Source organism: Phodopus roborovskii, unplaced genomic scaffold (genome assembly GCF_943737965.1).
Source record: "Phodopus roborovskii unplaced genomic scaffold, PHOROB, whole genome shotgun sequence".
NCBI lineage: Eukaryota > Metazoa > Chordata > Mammalia > Rodentia > Cricetidae > Phodopus > Phodopus roborovskii.
In genome coordinates this window covers 10851281-10864150 of record NW_026126480.1, presented here as the reverse complement: position 1 = coordinate 10864150, position 12870 = coordinate 10851281, and the positions used below count along the sequence as shown (strand labels likewise).

The following is a 12870-nucleotide window of genomic DNA, read 5'->3' as shown; positions in this document are numbered from 1 at the left end:
ACCTTCTCTCATTACACCCATGTCCAGCATAAACTCTGGCATTTAACTGTATTTCCTAGGAAATGTCCACTGCCACCATCGTGGATGTTTACTTTATGTCTGGGGGTTTTGTTTGCTGCTTTTGTTACTGTGATTGTATATCTTAACTTTTTTTGTTTTATTGTGGTGCTATGCTGGAGCACATTGGTTTAGAATGCTAACCCCACTTTTATTCCTGAGGGAAAACCCTCTTGGCCATAATAAATTACTTTTAGCACATTACTGTGTTCAATTTGTTTTAACATTTAGAGAATGTTTTGCTTTTATTTTCATGGGGAATATTGGTCTGTCATTTTGTTTTCTCGCTCTCTCTTGTGTTGGGAATAACGAAAGTGTGTGTGTGCAGTTGCATGCACCCATGTTCATGTATTTGGAGGCTGGAGGAGGATGTTGGAAGCCTCTGCTACCACCTTCTGCCTTATCCCTTGAGACTGGCTCTCCCCAGTTTTTGACTAGACCAATGGCCAGCAAGCTCCAGTGATGGTTTTGTTTCCACATACATTCTCCCAGCACTGGGATTACCTAGGTGCTGGGGATCCAAACTAGAACCTCAGGCTTTCCCAGCAAGCAGCCTTCCCTACTGAGCTGTCTCTGTGTTCTTGTTAGCTCTTTATTTGTTTTTTTTGTTAGTGTGATACTGGTCTACTTTACTGTTAGGAAATGTTATGTAATGTGTTCTTGCTTCTAAATCGCAGTTCTGTGATGAACACGCCACACCTTAGTTTGTGTCCATGTCTCTCATATATCTTATAAGAAGTGCCAGGTTTGGTGCTTCTGCTCATAAAAACAAAACTTGTAGATTTATAAGAATCTTACAATGATAACTCGGAGTTTCCCATATATTCCTTCCAGTTTTCACTAATGTTGATATCTTCTTTACCCATGGTGCAACTGACATGGTGTGTAGTCAAAGCTAAGACCATAATATTACTATGTCACTCTTAAGTCCTGACGTTTTTTAGGTTCACCAGTGTTTTCACTCAAGTCTGTTTTAAACCGATGTTTACTTCTTATTGGAGAGCCATTTGGGATAAGTAGATTTATAACCAAGATAGTGCAGGAACTTAATTCCCAACATCTCCTATTACAACATCTTAATAGGCTATCATTTGCTACAGTTAATGAAACTGTATATTACATTAGCCGGAGTCCATTCTACCTTAATGTCCTTTCCTGTTCTGAATTCCCATCAGGAAGCCATACTACCCTAGCAGTCATCCTTCCTTCCCTAACCTCTCTCTTTTGTTCATATTATTATTAGAGATTTATTTTATTTATGTGTTTGTAGTATCTGTACATTTGTGTATATGGGTACCCAGGAAAATCAGAGGTCAAATCCCTTGGAGCAGGATTTATAGGCATTTGTGAGCCACCAGATGTGGGTGCTGGGATCCGAACTCTGGTCTGCTCATAGAGCAGCAAGTGCTGTTACCCTCCCACCCACCCCCACCACCAGCCACCTCTCAGTACTCCCACCCACCCTCGGCTCTTCTCAGACTCACTTTGATTTTGATGACTTGTCTGTGCAGTGGCCCTTGCTTAAGATTTGTCCTCTGTTTTCTCAGTGTCAGACAGGGCTGCTTCAGGACCCAGTCCAGGACACAACGGTAGATTTAGTCATGACTTCTTAGGCTTCCCTGATCTATGGCAAATTGTCAAACTTTCTTTTTTAAAAATCGCTTCGACTAATCATCACTGATACTAGCCTTGCAAAGGCAGTGCTTTCTGGGTCTCTGTGCTATAACTCCCTTTCCAAACTCCACTTTAGTACATTGCTAAGTCCAAACTCAGGAAGTAAAACTGACTGAGCACTAAGTGCTGGCTCGTGGAGAGGGGTCCACACTGACTGTTTGGATCCCGTCCTGACGAAGCCTTGTCCCTACTCCTTTGAACTCATTTGTTTTTGCTGCAGCTACAATCTGGTAGTATGCTGTTCAGCTTCCTGATCTGAGTATCTATGGGTTTGGTCATTAAAGGGCTTTTTGAGCCTGGTCTGGGGCGTGCTTTCTGTGATTCCAGAACTCTGTTCAGAGGCTGAGGCTGAATACAATTCAGTGTGAGTCCTGTCTGGGATACCTTGTCTCATAAGGAAGAGGGGAAGGATGAAGGTTATCTCAGCAGTAGGACACTTGCCTCACACACTCACATCCTGGGCTTTGATACCTAGCACTGGGGTGGACACAGGGGAGATCATTTAGTTGAGCCTGGTGTAATGGTGCTGATTTGTAATCCAACACTCAGGAACCCCAGCCAGGATAATTGTCATGTGCCTGTGGCTAGCCTAGGCTACTTAGTGAGTTCAGGGCCAGCGTGAGTTACACAGCGAAACCCTTTCTAAAATAAATAAACATAATAAACACTCTCTCGGGTTGACTTTTGCAGTTTATTTTGTTTCGTTTTTCTGTCTTATTGTGCTTTTTACTCTGTAGTGCTCTGTAGTCTGGTTTGCCTTGTATCTGCCCTGTCTTGTCCCTGGCATCAGCCATCTCTCACCAGAACCCTGCTCCTTGGGTTGGCTGATGATGTTTAGAAACAAGATCTGGTCACTGGGTGTGCTTCTTGCTTTTTTAAAGTCCTCTCAGTGGGCATGGCTCGCTCTCTCTATGAATGTATACCTATCTGTAGTAAAATAAACATGAGTTCATAATAATGTTTTCACTTCTGATGCCACAGAGTTTATTCTGGCTTTCTCATTCATTTTGTTTATTTGCAGTATCTTTTTCTGATAGTGAGAAACCTGGCTCTCATTAAGTACAATGTATTTATCTGTTAAGTCCTGGCATATGTATAAAGTGGTTCCAAGTTCTTTTTCCATTTGTTTTGTTATTTTAATTATTAATGTATATTAAATCTCTATATTAATGGATTTCACTGTGACATATCCACATATACATATACATATACATACATACATATATATATATATATATATATCATCATATCTCCCCTCCCAAACACTCTCCCTTAGCCCCCTCCCAACCTCCTTGCCCGAGTAGTCTCTACTGTTACATGTTTTTATTTTAGCTTTTGCTTATAAGAGAAAACATACAATAACTCTTTCCCATTTTTAATTAGAATTTTTCGGCCTTATTTGAAGGGTTTTGTTTATTTAGTTTTATGTGTATAGATTTTTTATTATTATTATTATTATTTGCCTGCATGAGTGTCTGCACACTGCATGTATGCCTGTTGCCCATGGTGGACAGAAGAGGGTGTCAGATTCCTAGAAGTGGAGTTATATAAAATTGTGCCCTGCCATGTGGCTGTTAGGAAACCAATCTTGGCTCTTTTGGAAGAGCAGTCAGTACTTCTAAGTGCTGAGCTGTCTTTCCAGCCCTTATTAATAATATACATGTATATTTACTTCTGTATACAAGTTCTTTTCCTGATAGGCATTTGAGGAAAATGCTCTTTGAGACTGAGGCTTCGATATTTTTCTTTTAATAAAATAATTTGTTTTAAAGATTATTTATGTTTCATGTATATGAATGTTTTACCTGCTTGCATATGTACCACATACATGTCTAGTTATGTATGTGTGTGTGCCACATACATGTCTGATTGTGTATACATATGTGTACCACATACATGTTTGGTGCCACTGGAACTCAGAAAGGAGCTTTGGATCCCCCGGGACTGAAGTTACAGGTAGTTGTGAACCATCTGATGTGTGGGTGCTGGGAACCTAATCAGGGCCTCTGCAAGAGCAGGAAGTGCTCTTAACTGTTGAGCCATCTCTCCAGCCTGCATTTTCTTGTTGTTGTTCTTAATGGTGTGGGAACCCCCCCCCCCCCACCTCAGGTGCTTTTCTGCAGTAGTCTCAACCTTGGTTTGGGCTTATTTTTGACACAGGGTTTCTCTGTGTAACAATCCTAGCAGTCCTGGAACTTGCTGTGTAGACCGGGCTGGTCTCAAACTCACAGAAATCCACATTCCTCTGCCTCCCTAGTGCTGGGATTAAAGGTATGGGTCACACTCACTTTGTTTTTTAAGACAGAATCTATCAATAACATGGAGCTCACCAAGTAAGCTAGACTGGCTAACCTGTCTTCCCAGTGCCAAAATTACATGTGTGCGCCCCTGGCTACCATACCCAGCTTTGGTTCTGGTTTTTACATGAGTTGTGGTGACCGAACTTGGGTATTCACTTTACCTACCCCAGTCACCTGATATATTTTTTCTTTATGTTTTATGTCTTTCCTGTGGTCTTTCTAAGAATTTTCTGTCTAATTCAAGATTACAGAAATTTTCTGCTTTTTTTTTTTCCTAGAAGTTTTACTGTTAGGGCTTTGTGATTTATTTCAAGTTGTTGTTGTTGTTGTTAGTAGTAGTAGTATAATAACTGGATAAAGAAGGAGTAAAACATTCCCCCCAAACTGATGTTCAGTTGACAGAACAGTATTTGGCGAACAGCTTTTCCTTCCCCCATTAATTACCCTGACATGTTTGTCTAAAGTCAGCTGACCATATGCATGGGTATCTGTTTCATCTCCGACTCTTGGACCTGTCAGCCTATCTTCCCCAGCTCCAAGCAGCCATTATTGTAGGTTTGTCAAGAAAGCCAGGTAGGGCAAATACTCTTTTTATAAAGTTCCTGATTTTTTACCTCCCAGGTTCTTTATATTGCCAAATGAATTTTATAACTAGTTTCTACCAGAGAGCCTGTTGGAATTTTAACGAGGATTTGTGGAGAATTTGTGAATGTGACATTTATTATTTATGTAGACTTTTGTTTAGTTCTTCAATAATCTCTCCAAGCTCCTTTGTTGGAGATACTCCTGAGTGTTTGTGAGAGTTCGGGCAAGCCCAAGGCAACATGACATGCTATGCCAGGTGTTGGCGAACACCCCACAAAACCCTGGTTAGAAGAGAAGACAGGCCATGTTTTCGTTGATGGAGTCCTAGCAGCAGTTTGTTCTGGTTTTAGGGTATTCACACTTCCTAGTTCTGGGGTTTTATCATGCATGGATGTTAAATTTCAGGAAAGCTAAGGCAGGAAGATCAGGAATTTAAGGTTAGCCTGGATGAAATAGAAAGGACTTGTCTCCAAAAAATTAGTACTATTAAGTGTGACTACTTTTGGATGTTTGTCATTTGTCTGTGACGAGTATATTACACTGCTATTCATTCTCATTTATTTCTATGGTATCTTATACTTTTACTCTATAGTTATAATTTTTATTTTGTAGATTTCTTAGAGTGTTTTATGCAAACAGTCATCTATAAATTTAGATTTTGGCTGGGAATTTTGTTGTTGCCACTGCTGTGTTTTGAGACTATGTTTTGCTCTGTAGCCCAGTCTGGCCTCAAACTCGCAGCAATCCTCCTGATTCAGCCTCCCAAATGATAAGTGTCACAGACCTGTGACATCCCACCCAGCTTCTGTTTGGAAAATCCTAAATTCTTGCTCATTTCATTATCAGGAACCTCCATATACTGAACAGAATACCTAGTGTGAGGAAGAATGTTGTTCTTGCTTCATTAAGTATGACATTAGCAATGGTCTGCACTGGTTTAGGATTTAATTCTTCCTAGTTTGTGGGAGATTGTTAAATCATGAATGACTTAAATGTTTTTCTGTATATAGTGAAACAATCATGGTTTTCTCGTTAATTTAAAATTTAATAAAGCAAACTACATTGTTTTAGCTTCAAATTTTAATATTTATTGCAACACCGGTGATTGAACCTAAGCCCTCATTCATGCATACATTACTTTTACATTTTCAAAATAACCCAGAACTGATGACATTTTTCAATCACTTTGTATCATGTTAGATTTACAGCTTTTGCTTTTGTTAGGGACATTAAGATGCAATCAGATTTTGGTACAGAGTAGGGAAACCTTGCATAGTTTCCTGCTCGTCATTCTTTTGTCCCATCTTGACCTGAAACAGGAACCTCCTAGATATTTTCATTAACCTCTAGTTCAGTGCTAAGATTTTCTCTCCTTTTACTCACTATTAGAGTAATTTGCTTTTCATCTGAGCATATGTTTTTGTTTATCTGGTGCTTCTAACATCCTTGTTGGCTTTTGGTTGCCCATATGTTGATGCCTTTTTCCTGGAGAGTGAGTCGCATTCTCTGACTCTTCATGGATTGAGCAGTATTGCAGAGCACATTCTGAATATAATTTGTAGACGTTGAGATTTTGCTGTGGAGAATGTATTTTAGCAGGTAACCCACTTGTTTAAACTCTCACTGCTCTGCCATTTGTGTCCATCCACACATACATGTGTGGCTTGGGGATCAGTTAGGAGTTCATTGAGCTTGGACAGAATTTGGGGTCCCTATTTTCTTTCTGTCTTCCCTTATTCTGGCATCCTTGTATCGTTTCTGGTTCCTCCAGATGGAGACAGTTGGCTTTCTGCTGGCCTCCAGAGCCATTTTCAAGGCAAAGCCACAGAATAAGGAGGGAGAATTGCCTGTGTGTTGTGTGCTTAGTCCAAACTTGGAACTTTTCAAAACAACATTTGTTGATCACTCCAGAAACTTTGCAGTGTCTTCATATATTTAATTTATTAGAAGACCAGTTTGTACGTGTTTATTCTTATTTAGAAGCCCAATTCTTTTATGTTTTATATAAATATATACATAAAGCTTTAATTTTCTGCCTACACCTGAGTTCTCACCTGATAGTACTACTAGTGAGTCTGTGAATTTAATAAATTAGGGTAAATGTTTTCTAAGGAAGCATTTTCTCTTCTTTAATGATTGGCTACATGTAGATGGAAGAAAAACAACCTATAAATGACATTTGGAATCAATTTGTTAACTTGCACAGTTCTGAGACATTTTCCAGATTGTTAGTTACTTCCAGTTGTAGGTGATGACTACAGATAAGATAAAATATGTTCTAAATCACCAATTCCTCAAATGTTTTTGTCTTAGGACCCTTTAATATGTTAAAAATTGTGATAATCTCTAAGAGACATAGGCTACACTGTTAATTATGTTGGAAATCAAATCTGAGGAATTTTAAAAAGATTTTTTTTCTAATTAATTTTAAAGTGCCAATAGTAAATCTATGTTAGTAAAACAGATTTTTATGAGGAATAAGTAATTTTTTCTTAAAATAAAGAAGTGGAGTTTTTGTTTTTTTTTGTGATTGTAACTTTATCAAACTGAGTTCTTGTTTAATAAAAGACTAATGAAATGACTCACTGGGTAAAGGCACATGTCACCAAGCCTGATGAGCTGAGTTCATTCTCTAAAACCTACATGATTGAAGAAGAGAGTTGACTTCCAAACTTGTTCTCTGACCTTGATATGGGTGCTCTGGCTTGCACATATTCATGCACGCGTGCGCGCGCATGAGCGCGCGCACACACACACACACACACACACAAATGTACATATAACAATTTCTGAAAGGCCTTTAGAAACTTACCTAGTTTGGCAGAAAAGCCTTTGCAGTATCCAAGCAGACTCTCATGTGCTCCATACACAGGCAAACATGACCATGGAAGGGGTCCAGCTGCAATGTGTGACTACACATGTGTTTGAGACCATCATCCCAGGGCCATATTTTAGGAACTTATTTCTGTCTGAGGATTTTAAGCGCCAGTGTGATCTATGAGAAAACATTTGTTTGTACTAATATATTATTTATTGATCAGTCTGTCATTTTTAAATGTATTTAACATTACCCATGATTTTTAAAAGACCCATAAGTAGGAATGTGTGCTTGCAAACATGCATGCCTGTGATTTCTGAGTGTTGTAATTAAAGGTGACAGATATATGGGCGTAGATGTGTGACATTAACTGTAGTTGGAGTGAAGAGATAACTAGAGTGCAGCAGTCCATAGAAGATACTTATGTTACGTTAAGAGCTTTGATCAGCTGGCCTTTGAAGTATGAGCAAGGAAGCAGCCACGCACATGGGCAGGGTTTGTTTACTCTTCAGAAATGGGAGCCAACAATCCTAGTTAGAGCTCATGGATTTATTTCTGTAAATGGGCCAGTTTCCTCACATGGACCATAACACAAACATGCTACACTCACGCCTTCCCATGTTAGCTTTGTATTTAGATTAACTTGTACATTTTGTTCTTGGAAACGAGAAAACATTCCCAGTTTGAGTGTGTACCCTGAAATAGAGCCCCCCACTAGCCTTGTTGTGTTTACTAAAAAATGCCTACTCTCACTATCTCTCTGCCCAAGTAAACTTCTATTTGAATATTTTGTGAAAAAAAAAATTGGGTTAAAACAATTGAACACCTACATCTTTCTGAAAAACTTACTATTGAAGGGTTTACTTATTTTCCCTCAGTAATGTTGGAAGACCCAAAGATTTCTGATCACACTAAAGAAAAACCTACTGGGTCATTGACCCTTCCCTCAATTTCTTTAATTATGAAACCTAGCAGAACATTTCTAATCTCAGTGATTAAAACCCATTTATTCATGTGCCTTGGTGTTTACATGGAGGACAAAGAGGTTTGTGGGTTCAGTTCTGTCCTCCCAAGTGAGTTCCAGGAATTGAACACAGGTCATGAGGCTTAGAAGCAAGCACCTTACTCACTAAGCTAACCTACCAGCCACTTTTAGTCTTCTATTTTCTTGTATCTCTCTCTCAATTTATATTTTATTTTTATTTTATGTGCATTAGTGTTTTTGCCATGGGTGGTGGTTCTCTTAGAACTGGGATTGCAGACAGTTGGCAATGAACCCAGGGCTTTGCCTGTGGTAGCATGTACTCTACCACTGAGCTACAGTCCCAGCCCGATTGCAACTGTTCTAAGTGCCTCATATAAATGGTGTCTGACATAGAGGGACTGTTTACAGTTTATTCATTTCACATAGCATAATAATCTTAAAGATTTTCCATGTTATTATGTATTTCAGGGTTCCTCCCCTTTTAAAACAGAATAGCATTCTATGTATACACTGTTTTGCTCTTCCACTAATTTGTTGATGGGTACTTGGTCTATTCCACATTATAGAACATCAGTGACTGTTAGGTCTTTGTTTTTATGGAGTTTTGTCAAAACATAATAAGCACCTACATTAGTAGAAGCAGCTAAAACTATATAGTAAGTCCCTCATTAGTGTTTACACTGCTCAAAAATATTACTTAGCACATTCAGTTTCAGGGCATATTTTCTAGATTTTTCAAGCCTAATAGAATGGTTTAGAAATAAGATTTTGTCCTGTTCTATTGGCATGTGTCCTTAGTGGATTATCGTGCCATCGGTTTAGAACGATTGTTTCAGGGATGAAGAAGAAAGCATTGTGGGTGAGAAATGATTGCTGCAGAGTGCTTTCAATACAATTACCCAGAATTATTCCTTTTTTTTTTTTTTTTTGGACCCTTGTTTCTACAAGGTCAGGTCACCATGCATCTCACTCAGTTCCAGGTTTCCTTATTGTCTATAAGTCAATTGAGGACAGACTTCTTCCTTTGAGAAATTTCCAGCAGCTTGTTCCACATTGTTAATTTTTAGTTTATTAAATAAGTATATTTTTATTATAACTTTAATTAGCTATGTTATACTTTTGGAAAAGACAACAATTTACCAGGCATAGCCAAAGTACAATTTGATTAATACTTACATCAATGAAAGTAATGGAAAGTATATTATTGATAACCATGTAATGGAGACCAGCAAAGATAAATCCTTATAATGCATATTCATATGTTCAGGTACAAGTAGCTTCATTGTGCGGTCGGGATATCAGATTTGTAAATGGAAGCATGAATCAGAGAAGATATTTGAATAAAAGGAATTTGTCTCCTTTTGTACACAAGCGTGTACATGTATATATGTGTTTGTATGTGTGGTATGTCACATGTGTGGGCTCACACACACCTTGTGTATGTGAACGTGCATGTCCATCAGAGGCCCAAGGTTGACCTCAGGCGTCTTTCTTAGTCCTTCTCCATCTTTTCACTGAAGCAGGTCTTCCTAGCCAGCTTGCTCAGGGATCCCCATCTCTGATCCCATCTCTGCCTTCTCAGTGAGGCAGCCCACCTGATGTTGCTCAGGTGCTAGAGATCCAGACTTCAGTCTGCTGTAATTGCTCATGTGCCAGAGGCTGGCTTTTGCTTCTGTATGCCCCTTCTTCCCTGTTACATAGCTTTTCACTCCTTTTCTTGTCTTGTTTGTTTGTTTTTTTTTTGTTTGTTTGTTTTATTTTGTTTTGTTTTTTTTTTTTTTTTTTTTTTTTTTTTTTTTTTTTTTTTGAGACAGGGTTTCTCTGAGTAACAGTCCTGGATGTCCTGGAACTCACTATATAGACCAGGCTGTCCTTGAACTCACAGAGACCCTCCCAAGTGCTGGGATTAAAAGTGTAGGCCTCCACCACCAGGTTCCTTTTTCTTGTCTTATTGCCATGGTGAGGTCTTCTGATCCACATTGTTAAGTAGGAGCAGTAAAGGCAACTTCTCGTCTGTTCTTAAACCTAGCTGGGAGGGTTTAGTTCTTATAATTAAGTATGATGTTGGTTGCCAGCTAACTGAAACTTTTGTGTCTTTAGATCATGATGAAGTAGTGTGTTTTGTTGTCTTTATTGTACATCTTTAGTATCTGTACAATTCATTCATTTCAGATGCCTTTCTTCCTTAGCCTGCTATTGTGACATTGTGTTTGAATGGTAACCATCCTGTATCTCTGGAATAAATCTCGTTTGACTGTTATACATCATCCTTTTACATCCTTCGATTTGACTGCCTGGTATTTTGTGTTATTTTTATCTACTTGGGGTGTCCAGCTGATGCTCACCTGACACCACTGTCCCCTCTGCTTATTTCTGCAAGAGACTAGAAAAGGTTCCTAGAAAAGGTTCATTTCCCATGCTCACCTATTTCTGTCTTCTTCCCATTAAAGTGATCACTCAGAGATCTGTAGGCCCATGAGCACTTGGCCATTATTGGTTTGAACGTGGTGGATGTGCAGTTATAGCTATGGATTTCTTTATATCCATAAACTTACTTGTGATTTTACTTGCTTAGAAAAAAGAAAGCGAATGCCTGCGATTGAAAATTCTGGTGCTCCGAAATGAACTGGAAAGACAGAAGAAAGCACTGGCACGGGAGGTGGCCTTCCTGCAAAAGCAGCAAACCGCTCTACAGGACAAAGGTGAGCAGTGCCACCATGCAGACCAGCTTCCCTCCATGCACGGTAGTCTCCTTCTTTCTGTGGGACCAAACAGACACTTTTGCAGACTTTAAAAAAATTTTTTTAAGTAGTTTTGAAATATCTTGACGGTGCTAACAAGCATAATTATGTACCAGTCTTTATATGCTGAGATATATGTAACTTTTCACAAAGTAAACACACATGTAAATAGAATTTCAGTCAGTGAAACCATGACTAAAGACTTGCAACCCTGCCACCCACTGGTGCTTCCCACCATTCACCATGGTTCTAACCACACTACGAGACCAGAGATTGGTTTTATCTAATGATGCACTTTATAGAAATCATATGTACACTTTTTATGTGCTAGCTTTTTCAACCTGTTTGCTAGAGTCATCCTTGGCTTCCTATCATTATAATTGATTCTTAAGCATATTCCATTACACAAATATGTATGTATTTATCTATTTACATTCACTGTTGGTGAATTTGAGACTATTCCATGCATGTTCAAGTGCATGATGGAGATAAATGTGCATTTCAGTTGGCGAGAAACCTAGGAGTAAAACTGGGATTGTGGGTGGCTATCTCTCTTCGGCTCCAATAGATGGTCTTTAAAGCTTTTCCAAAACAGCTTTTCATTTGCCTGGCCCCCATCTTTGCCCTGCTCTGTGAGCCGCACTTGCTCTTTGTATGGTGTGTGGAGTGTGCCCTTGTAGCGTCGGGTTCTAGTCTCTCCAGCACCGTTCTGCACACTTTAAATGAACCCTTTGTAAAGTGTCAGTTGAGGGCTTTTGACTGTTTATTAAATTGTTATACTGCCAGTTTACAGAGGTCCTTGCTCTTTGTGGCTGTAGGGACTTTCTTTGACATGCCCATTAGGAGCATGTTCCCATCCTGTGGCTCGCTGCTGCTGCTGTCTACATTTAAGGCTTTGGGGCCTCGTTTAAGAACCATTGACCTGTTTGGAGACCTTAAAGGTGTTCTTCTGTGTTTTCTTCAGAACCCTTCACTAGTTTATGTCCACATTTATGTCATCAGTTCACCTGGAATCGATGATTGTATGTTCATAAGTCAGAATTAACATTCTGTTTTTCAGACAAACTGAGCATGGTGGTTCACTTTCTTGTGAGTTAGGTCGCTGTAACCTTGCTGCAGATCTGTTAAGGACCTTCATTTAATTTTTCTCATGTCATGCTTTGTTTTGATGTTTGTTGAAGTTTTTCAATTTAGTTGTTTTTCTTCTAAGTCACCTTGGTTATTCCCATTTTCATACACATTTCTAGATAAAACCAAAAGCCTTGCTAGGAGTTTAAGGGGGCTGCACTGAATATATCTGTCAGGATAGTTGTGGGAAATAGAATCTCAAGGTTTTGTCTACCACCCCCAAGAAAATCCCATGTGCGCTGTTTGTTAGATTTTCTTTACAAAATACTGTTGAAACAGTAATGCATGGGTCTTGGCTTAGTTGAATTTATCCCTATTCTCTAATGATTTATAAGACTATTGTAGTTCTGTTTAAATTTTATTTTCTATTTGTTGGTGGTATGTAAATTTACACCTGGCTTTATCTTAAGTGATACTGATTTTTATATCATATTCAAAAGAAAAATTTTGACCAGAGAGATGACTGGCTGCTCTTGCAGAGGACCTGGGATTGATTCTCAGCACCTACATAGCAATTCACAACCATCCATAATTCAGTTCCCGGGTCTTCATGGGTATAAGGCACACATGTTATGCACAGAC

At 38.9% G+C, this 12870-nt stretch overlaps 1 protein-coding gene across 2 annotated transcripts in view; it reads left to right on the top strand.

Annotated features, from left to right (window-relative positions):
• Uvrag (UV radiation resistance associated) overlaps window positions 1-12870 on the top strand; it is a 238294-nt gene that overhangs the window by 116878 nt on the left and 108546 nt on the right. For both annotated transcript variants that reach the window (XM_051192314.1, XM_051192313.1), the window contains one exon: window positions 10995-11121. In XM_051192314.1, coding sequence (XP_051048271.1) covers window positions 10995-11121 — 127 coding nt within the window. The remainder of the gene's footprint in view (window positions 1-10994; window positions 11122-12870) is intronic.